The sequence below is a fragment of the Priapulus caudatus genome, unplaced genomic scaffold (genome assembly GCF_000485595.1).
Source record: "Priapulus caudatus unplaced genomic scaffold, Priapulus_caudatus-5.0.1 Scaffold206, whole genome shotgun sequence".
Classification (NCBI taxonomy): domain Eukaryota; kingdom Metazoa; phylum Priapulida; class Priapulimorpha; order Priapulimorphida; family Priapulidae; genus Priapulus; species Priapulus caudatus.
Genome location: NW_014577267.1, coordinates 303,118 through 328,115, shown reverse-complemented (window position 1 = coordinate 328,115; position 24,998 = coordinate 303,118). Strand labels below are relative to the sequence as shown.

Genomic DNA, 24,998 nt, shown 5'->3' with positions numbered 1-24,998 from the left:
GGCAATGTTTACCTAGACAACCCTTTGAACTTGCTGCGATGCACTGAAATTTCTTCATTAACCTGAAAGAAAACCTCTATTTAAGTTCAAACCTAGAAAGTTAAGATTTGGCCCCTTGCAGGTGTAATAGGGGGAGGGTGGTCATTCACAGACAACAATAGCAGCGTACAATACAGGCCCGTAGCCAGCTTTATATTGGGGGGGGGGGTTCGTTTTTCAATGTTGGCAATTTGCTCGTCAGGGGCGTGTGCAGGATTTGTACCAGGGGGGGTCTAACCGTAACCCAAAGTTGCGAGCACGCGAAGAAAATTTTTAAAATTAGACCCCCTCAGATGCGTTTTCTGCGCGAACAAGGGGGGGTCCGGACTCCCTGGACCCCCCCTGTACACGCCCCTGCTCGGGCGCGAAGCGACCAGGCGAGGGACCCAAGCGACCGAGCGGGGGGAGGGTGTGGGAGGGGGGTGTTCACTGTTCACCCTCCCGCACGATGGAGATTTTGCAATTATTACACTAAAATGGAGCGACCTGAGGTGAAATTCTTGCAAATTTTCAAAAAAAAAAAATGTTTGCTTGGGGAGGGGGGCTCGGGGGGGGGGGGGGGTTCGTTCGAACCCTCCCGAACCCCCCCTGGCTACGGGCCTGCAATAGAGGATGGTAGAATTCAAACCATATCATCTTATCTGATCACAGCATCTGACGCTTTACTTTTTATGTAAATGGCTGGCGGAATCAGGAAACACCCACCGGCGCTCTTCGTGACCTCATTTTTGTGCCGCAACGCTGCAACGTTTTTGCAACGCTCGTACGGGAGTTGAAAAGCAGTGTGGTAGTTTCCCAAAATGCAGTGCGCCGCCTATAGCCCTGTACTTGCAGCAATTTACATAAACTTTCGTCAGTCTTCGTTTGATTTCGTGTGACACAGCTCGGTTACGAACACAGACAGTATGTTTTTATAACAAGTGAACACTGTTCTTGAAATAAAAACAAAGATGGAGTGGAATGGTTGAATATTTGTGTTGTATTCGTGTGAAATCAATTGAGCGACGAGCGAATTTTGGCAGCAATCTTTCCTACCTGCTATATATTTATGTGTCAGTGTGCAGCGGCAGCAATGGCGGCAGCCAGTGTTTGTTGTAGATGAGCATTTGGACGGAATTTACAGAAAATTGACGGCAATAATAGGTGAAAGAGAGTATAGAAACATTAACTTCTTTTTTTTAACATTAGTAAATAGATTTCGTATTTATTTAGCATTATATTTTATTGAACGCAGTGGCTGGAGGTACGGCAGCCGTCGTTCGTTGAAGCCCTTTTTTGGCGTTAGGGTTAGGGTTAGGGTTAGGGTTACGGTTAGGGTTAGGGTTAGGGTTAGGGTTAGGGTTCTAGCTCATCTAAACTCTCAAATCGTGAATTTATTTCCCAATGCGTTATTTCGAAATCTGGCGCCACCCGCCGCCATCTTTGTCTCGTTAAGTATGAAAGCAAATGGACTGCCGTACGTACCTCCAGCCTCAAGACATTAAGATACGGCTGCCGTACCCGTAGCCCCAGCCTTTATTGAAACGCTCCAAGTCAAGTGCCTGTGCATAGAGCCTGGTCGAGCTAGCTCGATCTGCTTGTAAGGCTGTATTGTGCAACCTTTTGCTGAGCAATAATTAAACAATTAACGTTAGGAGGTTCGATAGAGACTGCAACATGGTTTTTAGTTTTTGGCATTCTTTACTGTGTTATGTGTAGACCACTAGTCTAGATTGTGTAGATAGATGTGTAATTAGTCACACAGCCTGGTCGGGCTATTGTGATAATTGAGTATTGTCAGCCTTGCTCGAGTCCCAATGCCAATGGCAATGGCAATTCTCTGGTAAACAGTCATTCACTTGGGTCAAATTAATACTCAGGTTTGTTTATGTTGGCAATAAACTACACTACTACCACAAATAATGCAGGAATTTTCATAATATATATAATAACTTACCAAAACAAACCGTTTATAGATCCAGATTATCTTTCACCTAGCGCTGATCCACAATAACTACAGTCTCATGGGGGCTGCCATAACACTCTATAAACGCATGCGCACTAATAACGGAGTATCGCATCGTATCGTACAGAACTACAGCGTGCACTTGCAAAGAGCCTAGATACAAAGAGCTTATAAATAGTTAGTCAAGACACACTACAAAATATTTAGTTATTGCTGGTATTTTTTACGCGTGTACTTGTGTGCACGCGTCTGTGCACGGCTGTGCAGATTTTATTATAGAGATCAGTGGTACGTGCCCGTGCGCCGCGTACATGGTCAAGTAACGGAACGCACTTTACACTCTTTTTTGCCGATATAACTACACGTAAAAAATGTTTATGTGCTTTTGGTAATTTAGTAACGCTTTGCTTGGCTATTGTGCAAAGGAAACTCACAATGTGGTAACGCTGTCGTATATATGGCAAATCCATGCTTCTCTGATAGTCTAATTAGATTTTATTCTTTTTAGCAGGAACGCGTAATATATATATATATATATATATATATATATATATGCATATGTGATTATATCGCATTTTATTTAGCAATTACTAGCTTAGGTAAAATTTGTTTTATTGGGTTCCTTCAGGTTAAGCAATTTGGTTATTATATGATAGAAAAGATACCACGCAATCACACGCACACACATTTACGCACAAACTATAATCTAATAATTAACTAACCGTATAAGTACACTATTCTTCCATGCAGTTTTGACGCATTGAAGGGTACTTAAGTATATACCTAATAAGCTCGCTCAGGGTACATGGATCCGTTACCTTAAACGTTCATATAAGTTATTCCTTTACGGGTCAGGGATGTAAACAGCAATGCAACAGCATACACTGTTACGTAAAGGTCATTACATCATTGACCTATGTTATTCACAAACTTTGTGCCAGATTCTGACAATAAGTCCAGGAAATATATCACAAGTATATAACATACCATATAATATATTTTAATGATGCATATCTAAAAGCGGTTGGTTAAATTGACAGGATCTGGCATGTAGGTGCTCTGCAACAGCAACCAATTTGCCCTGTAACCCACTAACTAATAATTGACGGGGCTTATACCGGTTACCTTAGTGGTAAGCGACCAGCACGGGTTGTTGTATTTAACAACGCTTTGTTACCTCGACAAGGACCTATAGTTTTGCACCTATGGTCCGTTGGAGATTGCATACACTCGCAGGAACTGTTAATGCCAGCTTATGTTCCTCTGAATAAAGCAACTAATAAGAGCAACTCCCATAATATATAAAGATTGAGTAGAAGAACATCGATGTATACATGTAGGGCTTATGGCTGTGCACACTAATTAGAAATCAAAATCACATAACGAGATGCATAAAATTTGTGTTATTATATTGCGTCTCATCACAAGAAATAAAAATTGCAAAGCATATATGCATTACCAATTGCAAACCACGCAATACGATACACTACTATACGTCCAAAACTGTAGCTTCCCTCTTGCGTTACGTAAGAGTTGGGTAATTTCCCAAACGACAAGAAAGTTTGACTTTATTGCCGTCATAACAAAATGGCTTGGGGCTTTGCTTGTGGTACACGCGCGTGACATATACAGCCAATATAATTATATCAAATACTCGCATAGCAGGTATATGATTATTCGATATACAAAACATTTATTACACATTGAATGCTAAATTAGTGAAGAGCAATTGTATATACTATTTGACATGACCATATACCGGGCTTGTATATCTCTATGTATATACACGTGTCTATCCGGGCTTGTATATCTACTAGCGAGCATATACTTTCTATAGCCCATATTTGCTGCTTCACAATTACGCTATATTCTTTAGTTATAAAAACACGCAAGTTACATTTCTGATCATTGTTTTGCCATTCACAGTTAGCAATAGATAGAGCCCACATGCTGCATATTTTATATGCATTATACCTGTGCATTGGGATTCTAAAACGAAGAGTACAGCTAAGCTGTCTAAATGCAAAGCAAATGCTACGCCGGATTTATATGCGTAACAGCTCACCCAGCCACCGTGCGCAAATAATTTCCCCGCGTAAAATACTAATCGCCTATACTCATCCGAGTTCTGCAGATCCTCTTTCCAAAAAGTAAATAGACGAATTTCACAAATAAACGCACACCGCGCAAGCAATCGGTAGGCGACAGCATGCGATGCGGACCGGCCCCGCCGCTCTCATAGCAATAAAAGTTCAGTCGCAAATCGCGACGTCCGGTCCCATCTACAATCGCTTATGAAGCGGAAAATGGTGAAAGCATCTAATGATGAAGTCGCCGACCAGGGGCACGACAGCAACGACCAGCACAGGCACGATGGTGTGCTTAACGAACGCCGACACGTAAAACAGTGCCATCGGCTCGTAGGGCAGCGGCAATGACTCTGCATATCTGTACAGACCGGCCGCTAGCACAGCGGTCACCATCCTCGCGTCCCACGGCCGCCTGTATCTCTTCTGCCCCTGTCCGTAGCCCTCGGGGATCGGTGACACCCACGTACGCAGATTCAGACCGATGCCGAGACCTAGCAGGGCACCGCACAGCCGAGCCAGCGAGTGTAGCGGAGCCGTGTTTAAGTTCACCCAGCCCTGCTCCTTGCAAAAAGTCAATGCCTTCACGACCGACCAGTCCGGGTTGAATCCGAGGCAACGTATGCATAAGTATTCGTCGTAGGCGAGACCGAACAGGACACCGGAGGTGATCACGTAATTTCGGGTTCTCATTGAGGTGATGGGAATCCATGCTAGTCCGGCTACCAGAACCATACCTGTGACAGAGAGAGAGACGGTATAGATGTACATTGAGTGCTGGAGACAAAACAGCGAGTGAGAAGTGGGCGAGGGCGACAGAGACGGACTGGGCTGGAAGTGACTATAAGAGGGAGAGAGAGAGCGCGCAAAACAGAGAGCGGGGAAGAAGTTAGTGGTCGAGAGAGAGCGAGAATGGGCGAGAATGAGAGCTAAAGTAAGTGAGTGTTTGTGTGTGCGTGCGTGCGTACGTACGTGCGTGCGTGCGTGCGTGCGTGCGTGCGTGCGTGCGTGCGTGCGTGCATACGTTCTTGCGTGCGTGCATGCATGTACGTATGATAAAGTGAAAGGGGGTGGAGGAAAAGTACCAGTAAGTACGAAACGTATATATATGCAATGTTAGTGACAAGAGTACATCCTCGCAAAATTTGTGTGTGCGTGCGTGCGTGACCACCGTGCGTGCGTGCGTGCGTGCGTGCGCGCGCGCGCGCGCGTGTGTGTGTGTGTGTGTGTGTGTGTGTGTATGTGTGTGTGTGTTTGTGTGTCGCTCTCTCTCTCTCTCTCTCTCTCTCTCTCTCTCTCTCTCTCTCTCTCTCTCTCTATCTCTTTCTTTCTCTCTCTCTCTCTCTCTGCGTGTGCGTGCGTGCGTGCGCGAGTGCGTGCGCGCGTGTGTGTGTGTGTGGTGTGTGTGGTGTGCGTGCGTGCGTGCGTGCGTGCGTGCGTGAGTGAGTGCGTGTATGTGTGACGGTAGGGGTGAGATATAATTCATAAGATACAAGTTACACATCACTTATTATCAGGAATGACTAAAAATGGTCTCCTACCAATTAATCGAACACTCGACATCATAGCAAATAGGTACAGACATGGATATATGGATTAGGGTGGAATAAAAATAAATCGATTCGCTGCCGACATTATCTGCCGACTACATGAATAGAGATCTTTCTTCTCTATTGTAGAGACCCGGTAAAAGCTTCTTCGACCTCTATTCATGTACTCATGATACTATATTATCAGGAGTGAATAATAATAATAATAATAATAATAATAATAATAATAATAATAATCTCTATGATAATGTGAATAATAATCTATTATTATTCACTCCTGATATTATATTATATAATATTATATTATTATTATTATTATTGTTATTTTATTATTATTATTATATTGTTATATTATTATATCATTATTATTATTATTACTATTATTATTATTATTATTATTATTATTATTATTATTATTGTTATATGATATTATTTCCATGCTCACCGCAGATAGCTCCGGCGATAATCTGGTGTGGGAAGTGCGCGCCGAGAGACAGTCGTGACAAACACACCAGCAGGTAGCAGACGGCGAAGATGGCCCAAACGACGGCGCTGACGACACGGGAGACACCTTCGTGGCCAGGTAGCACGTGTTTCTGCAGCTTCCGTAGCAGGGCGGCAATGAGCACGCACCAGACAGCTCCCGTGATCATCGCGTGGCCAGACGGACTTCCTATACGCGATACAGAGAAAGAAAGAGGGAGTGAGAGTGAGAGAGAGAGAGAGAGAGAGACAGAGAGAGGGGAAGAGAGAGCAGCGCCCGATTTAGGAGTGGACAGAGTGGGCAGCTGCCTACGGGCCTCCACAAACCAGGGGCCTACACATATTTGATTTTTTTTAAATTGTCAAGGAAAAATATAGGCTGACCTGAATGACATGCACGCAACCCGTATCAATAAAAACCAAACCGTTATTGTGCGCATTTTACATCTTACATACGTAAGACATAGCGGCATAACCCATATTGTATTTGTTTGTGAATGGTATAGTCAACTACAGGGGAAAACGTACCAACGGTTCAACGTAGCCAATATTCTCTCTCTTATTGCAGTTTACTTTTTTATTTTGTAAGATAGCCTTGTACACATGATACATCCAGTATAGTGTTGGTATGTTTGAATCATACACCTCTACAAATGATGGCTGCCCACGGGCCTCCACATGTCTAAATCGGGCCCTGGGAGAGAGGGGGAGAAGAGAGAGAAAGAGAGAGAGAGAGAGAGAGAGAGAGAGAGAGAGAGAGAGAGAGAGAGAGAGCAAGAGAGAGAGAGAGAGAGAGAGAAGAGAGAGGGGAGAGAGAGAGAAGAGAGAGGTGATATATATATATCAGGAGTAGATAATATGGGAAGGAGTGTGGCATCAATAAACAAGGAAATTCGTCGATTTCACTATTCGTTATAATACCCATCACGATCTCTCACCTAACGAACTCACCTCATACCGAACGCAACTTGAGCTCAAGGAGTCGGCACACAGTACATTCGCCAATACATCGCGTGCGAAGAGGATCGATTCCTCGTAACGACACACGCCGCAATCGCGGAGATACAGCCTAAAACGGTAAGTCACGATTCTTCCATTCTTCTTTGGCCATCAATCCAGCCCATGCGCCGTAATAAATTCAAACAAAAGGCAGCTACCTACACGCGCGTAATTGCTAACCGACGCGAGCATGTGGCTCGCGGGGAGACTATCAAGCAAATCAACACTCGGCGAGATAACCTTTGACCCGGTACAACAGCTACACAGGCGCACCTTTGTAGCGAAGCTGCAGCCTTCACGCAGCGCCCGCCAACCCGAACCATGACTTAGCTCCGTCCGAGTGTTGCGTCGAATCTCCAATCTCCCGCGAAGCCACAACGCGCACATCACTATCCGAGAGAGCATCACACAGCGACTGCGGCAGTCCTTGCTGTCTTTGTCTGAAAATTATAGGGACGCGCAAGTGGGCTGGATTGAGGCCAAGAATCGGAGAATCGTAGTACGTACGCTGCCTATAAAGCCTGTAATCTCCGGATTGCGGTGTCCTACGAGCAAAACGACTTTCGCACGATGACTTGGTCGAATGTACTGTGTCCGATTGAGCTCAAGTTGGAGTGATCTACCATAGTAGAATCGCTAAGGTATTAATAGAGGCAGTAACTGAGAATTTCCTGATTTAATTGAAATGTCACAACTCACCACCCCCCTCATATCTAACTCCTAAAATATATTATAAACTATACATATATATAATATAAAATAGTATACATACTAATACTATAATATCTCTCTCACAATATTATACACATCACTTTATTTCTTCTCGGAGTTTGCTCGGCATAACCGCTGTTGTATATATGATATAGGACAACACGGCCTGACCTGCTACGCCTATACACATTTACTACGGAAACTCGAAAATCATTGCAAACGTCTATAAGTATATAAGATCGTCGTTGGGTGATTATATGCAGCGATTAAATCTGAAATATTTGTTTTAGGGAGAGGGGGCATTAAACAGATTTTCTTCTTGGACCCACGATTATCGAAGTTAGCCGCAGTTCTAAGGTTTCAGGCTAAGGGCCTACTGACGCGTGCACGAAACACATCCACATCCGGTTGCGCACATCCGGACTTACTGACGACGCTCCGTTATTTAGGTTAATAACCCCGATTGTAATATATAGTAACCGTGACCCGACACCATGTTTCTTAATACGCTCTTGGTTGTACGCATGCTCGTCAAAGCATCTCAAAATTGGACCCTAAATGGCGTATTCAGCGGTAGCAAATTTCACCCCTTATTGGCGTAAGATAATGTAAATCTTACCCCTAAATGGCGTAAGGCACTAAAACGGACCTCTAAATGGCGTAGCAGAATAAATTGGTCCCTTAATCATGTTAATTGTGTAATTATAATTTTCTCACTCAATAGCTATTATAGAGATATACACTGGAAGCTATATTAATTCATTTCTTCATTTTGGTTCATTTTGGCCGAATGTGACCTGCACAGCAAGATTTCACTTCAGCTCCATCAGGTGAACAGCAGAGAAGAGCACCATCACAGTTGTAGAGTCGAAGTCAGACGAAATCAGAAGAATCGTCAGAATTGAAGTGATATCCCTAAACGTCGAAGGTTAACTTGAAAAATTACCCTTTTTTCTAAAGACGTTGTCAACGCTACAGGGTCAAAATCCTACTATTTTTCGACGTTATCTCTGACGAGCATGCGTGGTACCAGGTAATATCCTGAGTGACCCAGCGGGTGCACGCGGCGAGTTTTGTTTGACCTAAATTGTACTATTTCACAGTTATACATTGCCAGGAACTAGTTTTCACTTTTTCTCTTACAGCGGGACTGGTTGTGGCCGTACATTAGTGAATATTCGGCCATGTGCGTCAGATGTGTCTTTTTCCCGCAAAATCTGGGAGTGCAGTGAATTTAGTCTTCAACGTTGCTTCAGACCTGACTCTGCGTTGCAATTAATTACTAGCTGCATGGGTCGATATACTAGGATATGCAGAACGTTTACACGTACTGCATAAAGACCTAGCTATAGCTCTTCATTTACAGCTAATCATATTTTATTCTACAAATAATTGTATGTACATCGAGGGGACGTAGGATTGATGTTATTGCTTTTACCGCTAAGCAGATGTGTTTCGTCTTTGACCTATTTAGGGAGCGCGTGCTTTTTCACGTGCGTAGACAAATATCGAGCGAACTCTCGGTGATCCCTAAATCTTATATCAGCACACCAAAATGCATATACCGGGGCCAGTCTCGCAAGTCATTGGGAACTGCAAGATATGCGGCGTGTGTTCGCTCGGGTGGCCTTTCTCATACTCCACGGCGTACCAGTATGGCCGCTCTCCGTGCAGCAGCCTGTAATCAGAAGTGAATTATAGACAAAATTAAATTAATAATAATAATATATCTTATTATAAAATCGTACACTTAATTACTGCGCTTAATTTATATTAATAATGGGTATACGTTGGAATCAAAAAAATACATCACTATCTCCAAAAATGCATAATTAGTAATTTACCTATACCTAACTGCATATTTGAAATGTACTAGAAATGTTCACGTTCGTGGTCTCAATTTCAGCCATTTTGCGATCACGTGCTTTCGACGCGATATATACCTTGACAAAATAATTGCAAAAACAATACAGCCGCGTTCGTTTGTTTTGCCCATGCGTTGCTGCATGTTGTTTGCTCATAACCGTCAAACATTAGCTCATTAATTTTTTTATAGCATCATGCCTCGTAGGTTTTGCTATACTTATGTAATAAATTATTATCAACGTTTCACCGCTACGCATATCCTGTCTGACGCTACTGTTCTCACGAATAGAGATCAATGTGGTATATGGGTAGATATAGAAGTATGGGTGAGTTGGGTGAGTTGACATTTGGTATGATTCGATTTTTTACTAACAGAACAAGCAAATGGCGCAGCCCCCAGTCACCTTGTAGCCTACCTAGGCTACTAAGCAGGACTATCAGCATATCCGTTTTACACAGACGTGCCTATAGAATCTCACCCTTAGACTCCAGCAAATGACCTGAGCTAGAAATCTTACTGTACGATCAACTACCCCTGTCCGAGAGAGACAAATGCTTGAGGGCCATGTATGAGATCTAGAGTCACTATACAGGCAAACACATATTATCATATTATTAGGCCAACACACCGAAACACACACGAAGGCCTCATGCACACACAAGCACACGTACACGCACACGCACACTCACACGCACACTCACACGCACACGTACACGCACACGCACACGCACACGCACACGCACACGCACACGCACACACACATACACACACACACACACACACACACACACACACACACACACACACACACACACACACACACACACCACGCAACGCACGCCGCAAGCACACCGCACGCACGCACGCACACGCACGGCACGCACGCACACACATCACACACACACACACCCCCACACTACACACCAGGTTACACGCACGCACGCACGCTTGTGCAACTTACCACTCTAGTCAACGGTGTTTGTTACTGCTACAAAAACATTCGAACGCACATCACCACTTGAGTCACAATGAGCCACTCTCCGAGTACCGATCCAATCACTCGAGCCCACTTGTGCTGAACAGAAGACACATGGTAAATAGAAGACAAACAGTTCGCAGGATCCGCGCCTATTCGTGACGAGGCGAATAGCTGTTCCTCTCTAAAACCTCATCAGCCGCTTGATGCCTCTATCACCTCCCCCTTACATGAATCGTCCTCCATGTCGCGACGATGATTATATATTTATAGTGAAAGTACAATTATGTGCTTGCGCGTGTCCGACGCTCGAACGATCTTGCTCAGGCTTTAATTCGGTATATGATATTAAAATCTCACAAGCATTGTATGTTCCGTGCGACCGACGCATACTTCCCGAAGTCTCTCTCTTCTCTCTCTATTGACGCGTGGGAAGAAAGCGATCCGGATCCGTCTCTGTGTTCTCGAGGTGCTACTGAGCGGATCTTACAGCGCTTGGCAGCCGTCACGTGTGCATAAGTGATCTAAAAACTCGGTATTCATAATTACAAACAATAGAGTGCAACTAACCTTTACATTTATAACAGCAACTAAGCAGAGCTGAGGTCAGCGTTAAAGTAGCGCTAGTGAGCGAGTAAGAGAGGGGAAGGGCAAAGCGGGAGAGAAGAGGAGTAGACGAGAGAGAAAGAGAGAGAGAGAGAGAGAGAGAGAGGGAGAGAAGGAGAAAAGCGGGAGAGAGAGACAGCGCGCGAAGAATCTCGCATTAGAAAGATATAGCGCACCCGCAAGCTCACCGTAGACTCACGCTCGGCTGCAGGGCTACTACAGTGACTGGTAAACCCCAAAGTACATTTGTGTACATATACACTCTGCCTGGAAAAGGAGGGGATCTCTAGTGCAAGTGCAAATCTATAAGCGAGCCTTATCTAACAGAGATATTCGTGTGTACGAAGCTATGGGTTGCTTTCCGGGCAAACTGTTAAGAAGATGCATGCACCCACGTGCGTATGCTATCTATATATATAAAGTTGTTCAGCCGAATTTGTGTGTTCGCGCAAAACTAGAGAACTCTGCAGCCTAGAGAAAAACTAAATATATTTTCAGAATCAGCACGTCTGGGAGTCTATATATATAAAGTTGTTTTTTTACCACATTTAAACGTTTAATAAAAATCCAGAATAAACTATGGTAGATGATAATGATAGCACAAACTAACGGGAACACTTCACGGAAGCCTATATGTAGGTTACATATCAAATATTATTTTATTTTCTATATAATTTCATTTTATTATTTATAATTTTTGACTTTTTTATTTTAATGACTTTTATCTTTTGATTTCTTATTATTTTTTACTCTTGGGATGGGATGGGGTGGGATGGGATGGGATGGAATGGCATGCGATTGGATGGGATGGGATGGGATGGGATGGCATGGCATGGCCTGGGATGCGATGAGATATGGCATGCGATGGGGTGGGATGGGATATGGCATGGGATGGGATGGGATGCGGTGCGATGGGATGGGATGGCATGGCATGGAATGCGATGGATGGATGGATGGATAGATGCATGGATGGATGCATGGATAGATAGATTGTTCGATTTTTTCGGCATTTTCCTTTCAACCAAGCGGTCACCAACTGAGTAACGCCACTGATTTCCCTGGCAACGCCGGGTATCCCGCTAGTACACTAATAAACACACACAGACACATACACACGCACTCGCGCGCGCGCGCACACACACACGCACACACACACACATACGCACACACACACACACACACACACACACACACACTCACGAGCGCGCAAGCGCAATTTTTGTGAGGCTTTACTCCTGTCACTAACATTGCATATATACGTTTTATAACTTGCTAGCTCATTTGTGTATGTTATACGGATTGCGTGCGTATTTGAGCGCTCAGTTCCTGGGGTATATGTTCCGCACTACAATCGCTATAATAAAAAGGTTCTATACAGGTAGCCAGGAGTTTCGAACACTCTTGGCGAGTCATACGGTTCACGTGATGATTTTTTTGAATTTCGTACATAATTATATAATCAAGTATTTTGCATGATATTTCTTATCACTAAGGCCGAGCCGGCCTTAGCAAACGCGATGCCTAAATCACGCAGAACCTTTCCTGCACTAAATGCTTATATAGCTGAGCAATGTAAAGAGTTCGTTTCAAGCAGCTGCTTTGCTTGCTTTGTCCCAACGACGACCCCATAGAAATAATATACTAGCTAGACTGTTTCTGTATATTTCTATATCCAGCCTATAGGGTTTAGTTCCATGCACCTGGTACCCGTATACTCACCCTTACTTACTCTATTTGTTTATATACCTATAAATATTTGTATTGCTCGTGGTAGTAAAATTTTAGCTCGTGTTGATTTTAACATTAATCATCAGTAATTCACTTCCTTTATTATACGGCGGCAAATCTCACCTTAAAACGGGAGATATATGATAGGGTCGGACTTGTATCTGCGCATGCATACTATCTGCTGTAGGAAATCAAGTTTCATTCGAATTATGCATTTAAAAAGTAGCGAACATGCTCAGAAACAATTTGCTTTAAAAAATGTAAAATGCATTGGCTCTCTTATAAAATAAGGAGTAGCCCAGTTATTTTCTCAACATCCCGATTACCATCAACGTCAAATAAACTTATGTACATTTTCATTGCCACTAGTCTGCGCTAGTGTCTCGCTTTACTAATATGTCTAATATGTCTATGACTAATAATGCTAAAAAAATATGTTCCTATAACTTATCATTTTGTTGAAACTGTGGAGCTGTATTGAGCACAATTTCGGAAGCAGTTAGATAGAACGAAATGCTGTTCCTAATGACGTACATACGAACTTTACGATAAATTACAGTGGCATACGTGTCTGCGCGCATGCCTACTATCTGAAATAACATTTTGATGGAATTTTGTATTTAAAACGGAGCCATAGCATATTTAAAATTAGGTTTCAATGAAAAATGTGAAACTTTGGCTCCCTCATAGAATAAGAGAGCGCCCAACCTCAACATCCCGATTCTGTACATTTTCGTTGCCGTTGGGAGGCGCTACTGTCGTGCATAAAAAGTAGGTGTGGTAATAAATAAAGTATAATCATATAGAATTTTTCTGTACAAGAGCCTGTGTAAAGTCGTAATGTCGTCTATGTGACGTTTTGGAGACCTTTTTGTGCTTAAACTGCAGGAAAATAGTCGTCATGCCATTCTCCCAATGCCTCCCTTTTTCCCTCCCGCCCTGCCCCCATTCTCCTTGCCCAAATTCATCCTGAACATGCCATCGGGTCCCCTAACAAAGGGTCACGTTTGTAAATCTAAAAGCAGTAACTGAAAATATGTTAGGGCTTTTTATTGCTGTCAAAGACGCAGCCTTTTTATTGGCAACTAGAATGAGGAAATAACGCAATATTACACAATTTCGCTATAAACGCACACAAGAGAAAATACGCCCACCCCAAAAGCGGTTGCCAAGTCACATAGGGGTCGAGATGGCTAATAGTGGTAAGCCAACATTTCCCCGAAAAGGAGATAGTTGCCACAATTTCGGTGTTCAATTCAACAAATTCTAAGATTGTCCACAGATAACTTAACTGTAATAACATTTAAATGTACCAATAGATGGCGATATGTGTCCTACCTGAAATACATTGCTGTATTATGTATGTACTAAGTATGTGCTATCATACGCTGATCTTTTTATACTAACCGATAGTATATAGAGATCAGAGATCCCAAGGCATGCCCAACCTTTATCAGAAATGAAATGGTATTTTCTTAAATTTTTTCTTGATATTTCTTGGTAACTATTGTTTAATGGTATTTCTTGAATTAAATATGTTATTTTCTTGAATTTAGACAGCGTGTGCCCACGGCCGGTAATTTTACATGAAAGCTAACTATCCGAACTTAGTCACTAGCTGCACTAAATTTCTTTGTAGATTAATAGCGGGACGCTTGTGTTCACGCATGTCAAATAAAGAGGTGTTTGTTAAATTATTCTATTAAAGGTATTAGGTCCGCGATCAGCTTACGTCTTTCCGCCTTCAGTGACAAGACCTGCCTATGACGTTTATAGCCAAATGTCAGGACATAGCATCTATTTTTCGGCAGTTATATTGAGCCAGCATCATTCGGCTGAAAACCGTCCGCGGTTGCTGTGTTGCGCGCCACGGCCACAGTCGCCACCATTGTGGTGAAATGCATGTACTAGTAACTCAGGAAGGAATGTACCCACTATTTAACGTACAAAATACGCATGCATAAGATTAAGTAGTTGCTATTTAGGTAGTCCGTGTGTGTTTATAGTACGTGGTTGACTGGTTGTCCGTTCATCTACCTGGCGGACTGTTACAGACTTAATCCGCTTTTGCTCGTGGTTGTCCGTATGTGATTTCATGTTGTCAACATCACGTTTTCTTTCTTACTCTGCCGTTTTCCGTTCACGATTATGCGTGCCCTGTTATCATAGCAACTAACTCGATATATACACAAAAATATTTACTACTTTTCTTGGCATTAGCGCAAAACCAATACTATTTATGACTGAAACGAGATTCCAGCTTGCGTTTATTAGGTTGAGTCTGGAATCAACACATGATGACCGTGAACTTCTGAACTAGGTGTCCAGCAATAGCACACTTCTTCTGTTTATCACTGGATTCTCTCTCGGCTTACAATTGTACGCAACCGCGGAGTGACTCCGCTTGGCAGCCCAGCCGGCTCGATCACACTCCTTATAGCAACTGCATTTTTCACTCCTGCTGCCATGCATGCTATTTCTATTCTGTAGTTTTAGAATGCGTTATATAAGGAGTGTATAATGACAAATTTGTCATTATACACCCGTGGTTATATTTATGATAGTTACTGCCTATGCCGCTTGATAGCCGCTGGCGCTGTCTGTCTCTTTGCTATTATTATTCGCTATTTATTTGTTATGATTATTATTCTCTACCTATTGCTGTCTCTTCCCTGTCTCTTGGCGCTGTCTCACGCTGTCTCTTTTTTTATTTTTGCCTTTGATCCCCGCTAGAGATGACGTGGCGCCAATGCACATTCAAACATTTACGACGCAAACTTCCTAATTGTGACGTCGCGCTATATGTTTCTAATGTAACGGCGGTTGACGTATAACTAATGAAAGTGAATCAACCAAAATATGGCGATATAAGTCCTACTCAACCGGCGAATAAGGAAAAAAAAGGAAAAGATTATATACTCACCGCGGCGCATCCAGGCACACGTAAACAATGGCATGCGGAACACGTGCACTTTCACCGCCCTGTGACTTCCTGCATGGTAGTCTCATTGTGTACATATACACTGCCTGGAGAAGGAGAGAATTTCTAGAGCAAGTGTAAATCTATAAGCGATCCTTATCTAACATGTGATTCCATACATCAGCCTATATAGATGTGTTTACAACAGGGTCGGGTGCAGTTCACTAGCTCACGGTAACCTTGCTTCTTGTACGCGTGCCGCCGTGAGTTTGCAGTCAGGTTACGATCTCCCAGCTATAGCTAGACTGCCAGATCATGCTGCCTTTTTTGCCAGAATACAAGTTTGATCGCGGACACGTCTATTTTACCTTACCTGGTGTGCTTCGTTATTTATTTCAGTACACCTTTTTCTAAACCAAGTTTCTCTTACTCACATCCTTTATTTAGTTTCATACAAGTTTTAGATTAGTTTACATTTCTTTTTAGATATTGCTAGGTTATATAATATCAAGAGTACATAATAGAGATTACTATTATGTACTCTTGATAATAGAATCGCAATTTGACAAATTTGTCATTATTAGCTCCTGATAATATCGATAAACGGCCGGCGCACACGCTCTAAGCAGGTTTGATCTGAAGTAATTAATATTATTGTAGATTTTTGCTGACGTTTTTATCCAACGAACACGTATGTACACACACGCAGAAATCGTTCGACAAAAAAAAACAAAGCACACGCACACACGCGCGCGCGCGCACACGCACACAGACACAGGCACTTGGAGCGTTTCAATAAAATATAATGCTAAATAAATACGAAATCTATTTACTACCAAAGTTTTAATGTTTCTCTACTCTCTTTCACCTATTATTGCCGACAATTTCCTGTAAATGCCGTCTAAATGCTCATCTGCAACACACGTTGGCTGCCGCACGCTAGCTGCTGCACACTGACACATAAATATATAGAAACATATATACACTATATATTTGTCCGCTGTCTGACCGTCTCTACCGACAACAGATTCTACAGCGACGTTAAAAAGAGAATGAAATATCCACCGCATACGTTAACACAGCAACGAAGGATGGCATAGAAAGCTTGTCATGCGTAACAAAACTTCACCGTCTAGCCTCTGGCTGTAACCTGCTCAGCTGTACGTTGTTGACGCTAACATTATTTACAAACAAAATACAACACAATATTTGGAAGTTCATGAACTGGCACAACCGGACCATGTTGAAAAATTGACGCGCAGAAGTGAAACGATTAAAGCACATAAATTACAAGTATGGTGCAAAGATGTAACGAGGAAATACAAACAAAAACTCGAACATTAAAGAAACTATTTAAATTTCTTAATATGGTCGAAATTACTAGGCATCTTATTTTTTAATGCGTGCACATATTTCAAAGAAATATGCGCGTAGCTCTTACAACAACCTTCTAATTAAACTCACTAATATTATCATGAATATATACGTATCTAACTAAATTTGTTCTTGTATATTCGGATGTTGATAGTTGAAACATGTTGTGGATGTCAACAGATGGTGGCGGGATTTATTGCGTTTTCACTGCATCAAAGATCATGATCTTTGACTGCATCATGCTTACATCTGGTATAAAATGCAGCCGGTTTATAGGAGTTACTGAATGAATAAAGCAATTCAGATAAATGTGATTCACGCATACGCACGTAATAAGCACGGGTATCTGAGTGTTCGCTTGTAATTATAGCAATCTGCCACGTGTAAGTTACGCAACCACGTGTTTGACTTGACAATACACGTGATTCCAAATTTATTCTGAACACGTTAGCAGCAGTGTTACGACACGCTGCGTAAGTCAATATACTATCAATGATGCCTCAGACTGTATAGAAATCTCTGTGTCTGTGTCTGTGTCTGTGTCCGTGTGAGCGCGCGCGTGATAACAGATCATAATACAGCAAACATACTGCGGAATAGGTAAAAATTATTAGTAAACATAATTTCAAAGGTTTATTCATCAAATCACATCTACATACATTATCCATCTGAAGAACACTGTTAAACTCTGGGAAACATCTATATACAGCAATTATTAGAATACTCTTGACAATCAAGAGTCTGAAAATCAAATGTCTATGCAGAGTTGCTCAAACTCTGACTTTTTCCGCTTGCACATCTCATAAGCCGAGGAAGATGAGGAGAACCCGATATACAATGTTTACACTGTACCCGTGGCGCTATTAGTGACTATAGCGCGTAAATACACTATAATCTTGAGTAATTAAACCATCGGCTTATATGTTACTCGTAACGCAGAACATCTGATATTGTCAAGATGGTTGAATTACATTTCAATTACAATTTCGAGAATGCATTGAGATTTTTGAAACTAACTGTTGCTGGTTAAGAAAGAATTTAAAGTGTACCCCGCGGGGTGTACATATCGGGAGCGCTGTTACGTCACGCTGCGTGAGTCAATCTACTATCAATGATGCCTCAGTATAGACCGCGGAAATCTCTGTGTCTGTGTATGTGTCTGTGTGAGAGCGCGCGTGATAACACTTCATAATAACGCAAACATACTACAGAAGAAGTAGAAATTAATAGTAAACATAATTTCAAAGGGTTTATTCAGTAATCATGAAATAACCTTTACAACATTTTTCCTAGTGACAAACAATTGGGCGAAACATCTATATATTATAGTAGCACAATAATTGCAATAGTTAATGATTAAATGTCTTAGCAATTGCCAGAGTCTGTGCAGAGTTGCTCAAACTCTGACTTTCACGCGCTTCGCACAGTCTCTTGTGCTTGCTAAGCGCGGTGCGTTAAACGCTCCCTCTCGTTGCTGAGTCACGCTCTACTGATGGAGCATTCAGGTAGGGCCTGCGCGGCGTGGGCTGCCGTACGCGTCTGGTATCAACGCTGTGTGCGCATATGGCCGTTACATATGTCAGTAGCGCAGCACACGCTATTCGACCGGCGTTAGCCGCCAGAGACAATATACACGAGTCCATCAATCTCCAATCAGCTGAGGACCCATAGCTGTGATCTAGCGTGACGCCTAGATGGCGCGGCGGGTCGCTGCTTGGCCGCTGAAGCTGCAGGTCTCACCGGGGTAGGAGGATGAGGCAATTAGCCTCGTAGACGACTAACCGATGAAGCTAAGTCGCTTCAGTCTTGCAAACGTTGCTCTTCGGCATGCGCCTGTCAAAGCAGGTGAGGAGGTTGGTTAGCGACCACGGGCACATCAGCAACGACCAGCATCAGGCAACGAAATGGGATGTTAGTTTACGCACGGCTGCCCACGTAAACAGTTCGCAATCGGGTTTGTGACAGCGGTATCTGACTCGGCGCACTTTGTATAGGAAGACAGCCAACACGCGCCGACACCATCCTAATGTCGCAACGCGTGTGTTGTGGTTGCGCTTGTCGCTGCTGGCTGCCTCCATGGTATGCGTTGGTGTGCTCGCGTGCGTAACAGGCCAGCCCGAGGCCAGCAGAGCATCCGCACAGTCTGGCGGGAGTGCAAGACGGTGCCCTTGTGTAAGATGCAGCCCAGGCTCGTATACAGAGTAAGACCGCTTGACTTACGGACCAGTCCGGGTTCGATGCCGACCAATCTCAGTGAGAGACGTACAGTTCGCGTAGTCCAGCCAGCAGCAGGCAGACGTAATGGATGTAGCGTGCGCACGGTCGCACCGCTGACAGCGGCGAAAACGGTTGACATGGCAGCCAGCAGCGAGCCAATCCGCTGCAGAAACACGCGATAGTGGCGGTCATGAGGCCGCGTAACAAAGGATCGTAATTCGCACGCGCAGTCGACACACGAAGAAGTCAGAGCAGCAAAAACAAAACAGTTACAGTGAAATCTCTAGTATATATACCTCCTACAACTTTTTTTCAGTTATAGCTACACACTTCGAATGCAGTATCGGAATTTGACAGCTCACCACAGATGACGTCAGCGAGACCTGGTGTGGAAGTGAGCAGCTAGAGAGAGTCGTGACAGACGGCGACGCAGATAGCAGATGAGAAGGTTGACCAACTGCATGTAGACAAGGGTAGGGCATCTCTTCTGGTCGACCCAAATTATGTTTCTCCCAGTTTCTTAAGCAGTGCTGTTGCCAGCACGCACAGAGCAGCAACCAGTAATCATAGCGTGGCCAGAGCGGGTACCTATACAAGCCAGATATATCAACGCGATTATGAAATATAAAAAAAAAAAAAAAAAAAAAAAAAAAAAAAAAAAAAAAAAATAATCATGGTATAAAACAATATAATGCTCATGAAAATAATCAAAGAATACAACAAAATCGCAATATCTCGTATATCAAACGCATAGCAGATTGCAGCTCAGCATTAAATTCAGTAGACCTGGATGTATCAGAGACTCCGGTCCCCACCTATCGGGTACCTACGGGGCATACCGGGTGACGGGTACAAGAGACGTTGGATGAAAGCCTGGGCCATTTCAACAGCATAACCAAGACGGCCTGTCGGCGCGAATAACAGCCTCAAAACAGAAAGTATGCCATGATGAGAGTTTTGAAACGGAGATTGCCGGTTCCTGCGATATGCCAGTAAAGCTATTAGAAACCATCCTATGTTCAGTAACTATAACCGTAGTTGCCATTGAGCGATATATAATGCGCAGGTGAGCTAATAGGTAACATAGATGTAGAGCTGAGGTCGATAACTTAAACAGATATCTGGAACATTTTCTGAAAGAAGCGCAAGCCGTAACGATCACTCACCATTTAAGGACAAGTTCAGGCCACTCTCGCGTCGTACCCGATCCCATGCATCCTGATGCCCACTTGTTCGCTGAGTGCAGGAAAGAAGCGCGGGAAGTAGACGACAAACAGCTTTGCCGGACACCGTATCTCGAACCAGGCGAACACTGTTCCTGCTCTCACGCTGCCATGCAGGTTTGCAGGCACCGATGAACTCCCAGTCCGCTTCCAATCAAGCATCTCTCGGCGTGAAGTTTTCCCGTTCGTATACTGCGTCCATAGGCTTCTATTCGATCGATAAAACTTTCTGACAAATATCGTAGTTCTCGATTGTGTTGTGTTGGCGGTACTTGGTAGCGCGCGCTGGGCTTATATACACGCGGCGCGCCATCCAGGCATGCGTCACACGTAACAATAGCACGCGTGGTATGTGGGCCACGGAACACGCGCTTCACCGCCCGTGACTTCCATGATAATCATTCCACGTGCCAACGCGTTGGCGCTGCTTCTAGTACATCGTGTCGCTGAGAGTTCATCTATAGGTTAGGAGCTCCCAGATCGTGCTGACTGGCGTGTCCTGGTGGAGTAAAACGCTACAGGAAGCATGATTGCAGGCGTGTCGCGAATTTTTTAGAAGTACTTGTTAAGATGAATGCGCAGGCGGAAACTTTGGTGGCCTCGCGCTAATGTGAGCAGGCGCCTGTCGCGCTTGGCTCGTGGCAAACATTTACGACTCTTACTTTCTGTGGCGATTAAGGTTAACTAGCTGAACCCGTCATTGATGATAGACTTGGTGATGGCTACATCTGATTCTAAATCAAAGCAACCGGTGTGCGCGTGAATCACACGTGATCCTAACCCACTACGTCTTTGGTCTTTCTGGACAGGCTCGTGCGCGAGCGCGCGTGAGTGTGTGTGTGGTGGTGGGGTGGTGGTGCGTGTGTGAGTGGCGTGGTGTGTGTGTTGTGCTGTGGTGGTTCGCTGCGTGTCGTGTGTGTGTGTTTGTGTGTGTGTGTGTGTGTGCGGCAGCGCGTCGGTGCGTGCGCATGCGCGCGTGTGTGAGCTAGTGTGTGTGTGGTGCGTGGTGTTGTTGTGTTGTGTGTGTGTGTGTGTGTGTGTGTGTGTGCTGTGTGTGTGTGTGGTGTGTGTGTGCGTGCGTGCGTGCGCGTGCGCGTGGCACGCGCGGCGTCGAGTGTGTCTGTGTGTGGTGCGTGGTGGTGTGTGGTGGTGGTGGTCGGTGGTGGTGGGTGTGTGTGTGTGTGTGTGTGTGTGTGTGTGTGTGTGTGTGTGCGCGCAGCGTGCGTGCGTGCGCGTGCGCGCGTGTGTGAGCTAGTGTGTGTGTTGTGGTGGTGGTTGGTGGTGTGTGTGTGTGTGTGTGTGTGCGGTGCGCTGCAGTGGGGCGTGCGTGCGCGTGCGCTGCGCGCGGTGTCGTGTGTGTGTGTGGTGGAATGGTGTGGGGGGCGTGCGTTGCGTGTGTGTCGCGTGCGTGCGTGCGTGCGTGCGGTGCGTGCGTGGTCGGCTGTGTGTGTGTGTGTGTGTGTTTGTGTGTGTGTGTGCGCGCGCGCGCGTTCGGTCGGTCGACCCCACATAAATCCTTAGCGAAAATCTAAAGTAACTTATTGGGTAGGCCTTAATTTCAATACCCCTTTAAGTGAAATTGGCGAATCGCTGTCTGGTCGCTATAGCCACCGCGTCTTTGGCGGTCGGTTTGTTTAAATGTTACATCTATCAACAAACAGGACGTGTCTGACACTTATTGAACCACACCTTGCTCGAGACATTTCTCAGAATTTGATTTGTAAATGCGATTATCGCCGGTATCTCCAAGTAAAAGTGGATCGCAATATTTAACAATTTGTTTTGAAGTGCAGAAAACAGGCGTAAGGGGTTAAGGCACGACCAAATCTATATAAGAGATGAAATCTAACGCGTTGTCTACGTGCACATCTACCTTGCTCTAAACGTGAAGGTCAGTGGAGACCTCCCCGACCTTACCGTGACCAATCTCTTATCTTAAGAAGAACCAGCAAAGAAACTACGCACGCGGAATCCACGTGTGCCGTGTCATCCTTTTTAACGCTACATCTGTGACAATATCGTATGTCGCACGCATGCGCAGATCACATAGGAGCTACACCGTGATGGTATGCGCAAATCACGACTCTCCCACGTGCAATAACAAAGTCTTGCGCGCGCGCATGCGGTACACTTGAACCCTAGATATCTGCCGTCAAATACCCGCTAGGGGCACTCCGAGCTAGTTCGCGCAGGCATCGTAGCAGTCGATCACGGTCTGTCCGCTGCATGACCGGTCTCTACTCGCAACAACAACGTAATAAAGTACCCACCGCATACGTTAACACAGTAACGAAGCGTGGCATAGAAAGCTTGTCATGCGTAGCAAAACTTTACCTCCTAGTCACCGGTTGCGCTCTGCTCAGCTGTTGTTGAGGCTAACTATATTTGAAAGTTAATAAACTAGCACAATTGGACGCAAAGCGCGTTAGAAAACTTTGTTATAGTGCTGAAAACCTGACGTGCATAAGTGAAACAATGAAAGCGCATAAATTACGAATTACGAGTATGGTGCAACGATGAACCGAGGAACTACAAACAAAAAATCGAACAATAAAGAAACGACTTTAATTTCATAATATGGTCGAAATTACCAGACATCTTATTTTTAAATACGTCGCGTATGTATTAATAAAAATGCTTCCAGATCTTACATCTATACCTTATTACAAATTCCTCAATAACGTTTTGATAAATATATACGTATATAACTAAATTCTTTCATATATATTCGGACGTGATAGTTAAAACATGTTGATGATGTCAACAGATGATGGAGGGATTTATTGCGTTTTCATTACATCATGCTGAATGAAATTCAGCCGGTTCATGGGAGTTACTGAATGAAATCAATTCAGCTAAATGTGATTCACGCATACAAGCACGGGTATCTGAGTGTTCGCTTGTAAGTTTAACACTCCACGTGCAAAACACGCACGTGTAAATTACTTAGGCCCGGCGCACACGTGAGTTATTTAACTCAAGTAAAATGACGCATGAGTCAAATTACTCAACGAAAATTCGCCGCACACGTGAGTAAAATGACGCATGAGTCAAATTACTCAACGAAAATTCGCCGCACACGTGAGTAAAATGACGCATGCGTCAAATTACTCAACGAAAATCCGCCGCACACGTGAGTAAAATGACGCATGCGTCAAATTACTCAACGAAAATCCGCCGCACACCTGAGTAAAATGACTCATGCGTCATTTTACTTGAGTAAAATAAAAAACTCGCAGACTCACGTGTGCGCCGGGCTTAACCACGTGCTTGAATAGACAATGCACGTGTTTCAAAATTTATTCTGAACACGTTTAACTGGTTAAGTTATAAACTTCATGGCATATTGACGTGTATCTATCTGCACGCATGTGCACGTGGGGGCACAAACAGCAATATAGAGCACAGATGCCGAGCAGAAAGTAGCATCCACTCATAAGCCGAGGAAGATGAGGAGAACCCGATATACAATGTTTACACTGTACCAGTGGCGCTATTAGTGACTATAGCGCGTAAATACACTATAATCTTGAGTAATTAAACCATCGGCTTATATGTTACTCGTAACGCAGAACATCTGATATTGTCAAGATGGTTGAATTACATTTCAATTACAATTTCGAGAATGCATTGAGATTTTTGAAACTAACTGTTGCTGGAAAGAATTTAAAGTGTACCCCGCGGGGTGTACATTACACAGACACAGAGATTTCCGCGGTCTATACTGAGGCATCATTGATAGTAGATTGACTCACGCAGCGTGACGTAACAGCGCTCCCGATCGTTATTATGAAGTGTTATCACGCGCGCTCTCACACAGACACACAAACATATTACAGAAGAGGTAGAAATTAATAGTAAACATAATTTCAAAGAGTTTATTCAGTAATCATGAAATAACCTTTACAAACATTTTCCATGTGAAAAACATTGCGAAACATCTATATATATATACAGCAATAATTGCAAAAATTAAAGTCTTGACAATCAAGAGTCTGTGCAGAGCTGCTCAAACTCTGACTTTTGCCGCTTGCACATCTCTTGTGCATTGCTAAGCGCGGGTGCGTTCAACGCTCCCTTCTCGTGCTGAGTCACCTGCTACTGATGATGTCATTCAGGTAGGGCCTGGCGTGGCTGGTTACCTCGGAATAACGCTGGTGCAGTTATGGCCCGTTACATATAGTTCGTAGCGCAGCACACGCTATTCGACCGGCGTAGCGCAGAGACAATATACACGAGTCCATCATCTCATCAGCTGAGGACCAGCTGTGAT

The 24,998-nt window shown here is 43.9% G+C and overlaps 1 protein-coding gene across 1 annotated transcript; it reads right to left on the bottom strand.

The window, feature by feature from the left end:
* Positions 1-3,376: 3,376 nt before the first annotated feature.
* Positions 3,377-10,704, bottom strand: LOC106807284 (glucose-6-phosphatase-like). Its single transcript, XM_014809580.1, has 4 exons — positions 10,697-10,704; positions 9,380-9,492; positions 6,067-6,294; positions 3,377-4,808 (listed from the first exon to the last, which is right to left on the bottom strand). Exons 2-4 carry the CDS (start codon positions 9,399-9,401, stop codon positions 4,267-4,269), a joined length of 792 nt encoding a protein of 263 aa, XP_014665066.1. The 5' UTR covers positions 9,402-9,492; positions 10,697-10,704; the 3' UTR covers positions 3,377-4,266.
* Positions 10,705-24,998: the final 14,294 nt, after the last annotated feature.